The following is a 2,277-nucleotide window of genomic DNA, read 5'->3' on the forward strand; positions in this document are numbered from 1 at the left end:
CACCTTTTCAGAATTGCATACCCCACTTAACTGTATACATTGTCTTTTCTTATCTGTTTCTTGTTTCTTACTGTTTTTATTTTTTGTGTTGTACGGTGTCCAGAGAGGCGCCTTTAAATAAAATGTATTATTATTATATTATTACAGTACGGGTGTGATTCTCATCATGTCTTCATTAAACAACACTTTAAAAAAGGTCCAGTTTGTAGGATTTAGCAGGTGTGAGTGCGACACCCTCTCCTCACCCTCCAGTTCCAACCAGGTAGGTCAGAGGTCAGCAGGTTTAAAAAGAGCCAAAACAAAAAGAAAAATCTGCAGCGTTGTTGGTGAAAGCAAACTATTACATTCTCTGTTTTTCTCCAAGACTTTTCCTTTTTTTGGATTTGTTATCCATAGCTAACCTAGCTCGGTAGGCTAGTAGCTAACAAGTTTCTGCAAAATATAGAGGAAAAGGCTCCAGGTCGGACTGTATGAGTGTATGTGATATTTTGTGTGTAATGGCTACACATTTTTACAACTGGAGTAAGTATGAATCACTTTTGCAGAGTTCCCATGCATCCTGGATGAGTTTTCCAGTCATGGAAAAACCTGGAAATTGATTGATGAAGTACCAAAAAATGCTGGATTATAATTGTTTTCTACCCCCTTACTCTCTCTCCTACATAAACCTGGGTGTGTATTTTGTTTAAAACTCGACTGTTGGTAGGATAAATTGAAAAATGTCCTCCCTTTTTCTGCCTCAAACAACGTAGTCAGTGTTTGGTTTGTCTGTTCTGGGCTACTGTAGAAACGTGGCGGTCTCCGTAGAAGAGGACTCGCTCATTCTAAGGAAAACACAATGATTCTTATTTTAAGGTGATTATACACTAATGAAAACATACAAATATGCCAAAACAACTATAAATATATATTATTAATTTCTTAGCAGAAACACATTTTAAATTTAGTTTCGCTTCACCAGATTGGGGAGATGGGATTTTTTTCCGCTTGTCATGAGTCTAGACTTGAGGAATTTCTGGAAGGTTAAAATTCACATATATAGAGCACACACACACACACACCAGTCACGTGCCCCAGGGTCGTAGTGTGTACAATATACCTGTTTATGTAAATCACACCTGCTGCGTTACTGTATCCCGTCTACGTTGTATAAGTGGGGCTGTAGGATTGCGTCACGTCAGGGCTGTCGCCAGTTAAAGATACACTTGCAGCACATAGACGCCACAGATTGATAAAGCCCTTATCTCACTGCAAGTTCATTCACACACACACACTGTGGCATTGACACACACACACACACACACACACACACAGTACATATATATCCAGTGACCTTTTTGTCTCTTTAAACCCTTTTTTTTTTTTTTTACTCAGCTGTTTCTCTGTCTGTTGTCGTTCATTTACATTACGATCACGTGTGCGGTGCGTGTCTGCTCCACCTGGTGCTCACGTTCTCTGCACACTGCACACATACATGTAAAAGAAGAAGCGTGTGTTTGTGTGTGTGACAGACAGACAGGCAGGCAGACAGACAGAGAGAAAAAAGACTGAGAGGGCCTCGTTTTTGGGGAACTGGGAGAGTTTTCAGGAGCAGCATCATGAATTTTCACATTTGGGCCAGAAAAAGAGAGATAAAGAAGTAGGTGGACGAAGCACAACATGGGACTGTGGACTCTCTCCTCCCTCCTATGGTTGATCGTCTCTCTCTCTCTCTCTCCCTCCCTCTTGCTTTCTCCCTCCTGGGATCATGGCCCCATCTATATAAAGGAGAGCCGGTGCCACAGTTGACTTTGCTGAGTCAGGCTGACTTGAAGAGACTTCCAGTAAAACCCTGTGACTAAACTAAAGAAGACTGAAACCTGAGTGAAACCTGACTTGCTGCTGGAGGCTGAAGATTGAAGTGCAGAGAGAAATTGACGGAGCTCGAGTCGAGTCCTCCAGAAAAGTGTTGCAGATCAGAACCTCGCTGGTTGAGATCATACTTACTCAAGGCTGTAGAGATGCAGGAAACAGGCTTCTTCACCCAAAGGAGAGCAGCAGTAGCGCTGTGCATTGTGCTGCTTGTGCTGGCTCAGCAGGTGAGTGGCATTGCACTAATTTGAAGTTGTGTAGGATGAATTTCTTCTCTCTTGTATGCTCAACACTGTAAAGTATATTAATCCAGATTAAAGATGTAGAGCTGGCAGGGTATTTTAAAGAGATAAAGAGGTATTTCAATTGTCCAACTGGGATCACTAGAAAGTATAATCAATAAAAAATGATTTTTTTTTTTTTTTT

At 41.2% G+C, this 2,277-nt stretch overlaps 1 protein-coding gene across 1 annotated transcript in view; it reads left to right on the top strand.

Annotated features, from left to right (window-relative positions):
- The first annotated feature begins 1,772 nt into the window (after positions 1 to 1,772).
- Positions 1,773 to 2,277, top strand: part of leap2 (liver-expressed antimicrobial peptide 2) — a 3,930-nt gene continuing 3,425 nt past the window's right edge. Inside the window, exon 1 of the mRNA XM_035675599.1 lies at positions 1,773 to 2,078. Coding sequence (XP_035531492.1) covers positions 2,001 to 2,078 — 78 coding nt within the window. The 5' untranslated portion in view covers positions 1,773 to 2,000. The remainder of the gene's footprint in view (positions 2,079 to 2,277) is intronic.

Source organism: Morone saxatilis, unplaced genomic scaffold (genome assembly GCF_004916995.1).
Source record: "Morone saxatilis isolate NCDOM2014 unplaced genomic scaffold, NCSU_SB_2.0 Contig4, whole genome shotgun sequence".
NCBI classification, from domain to species: Eukaryota; Metazoa; Chordata; class Actinopteri; family Moronidae; genus Morone; species Morone saxatilis.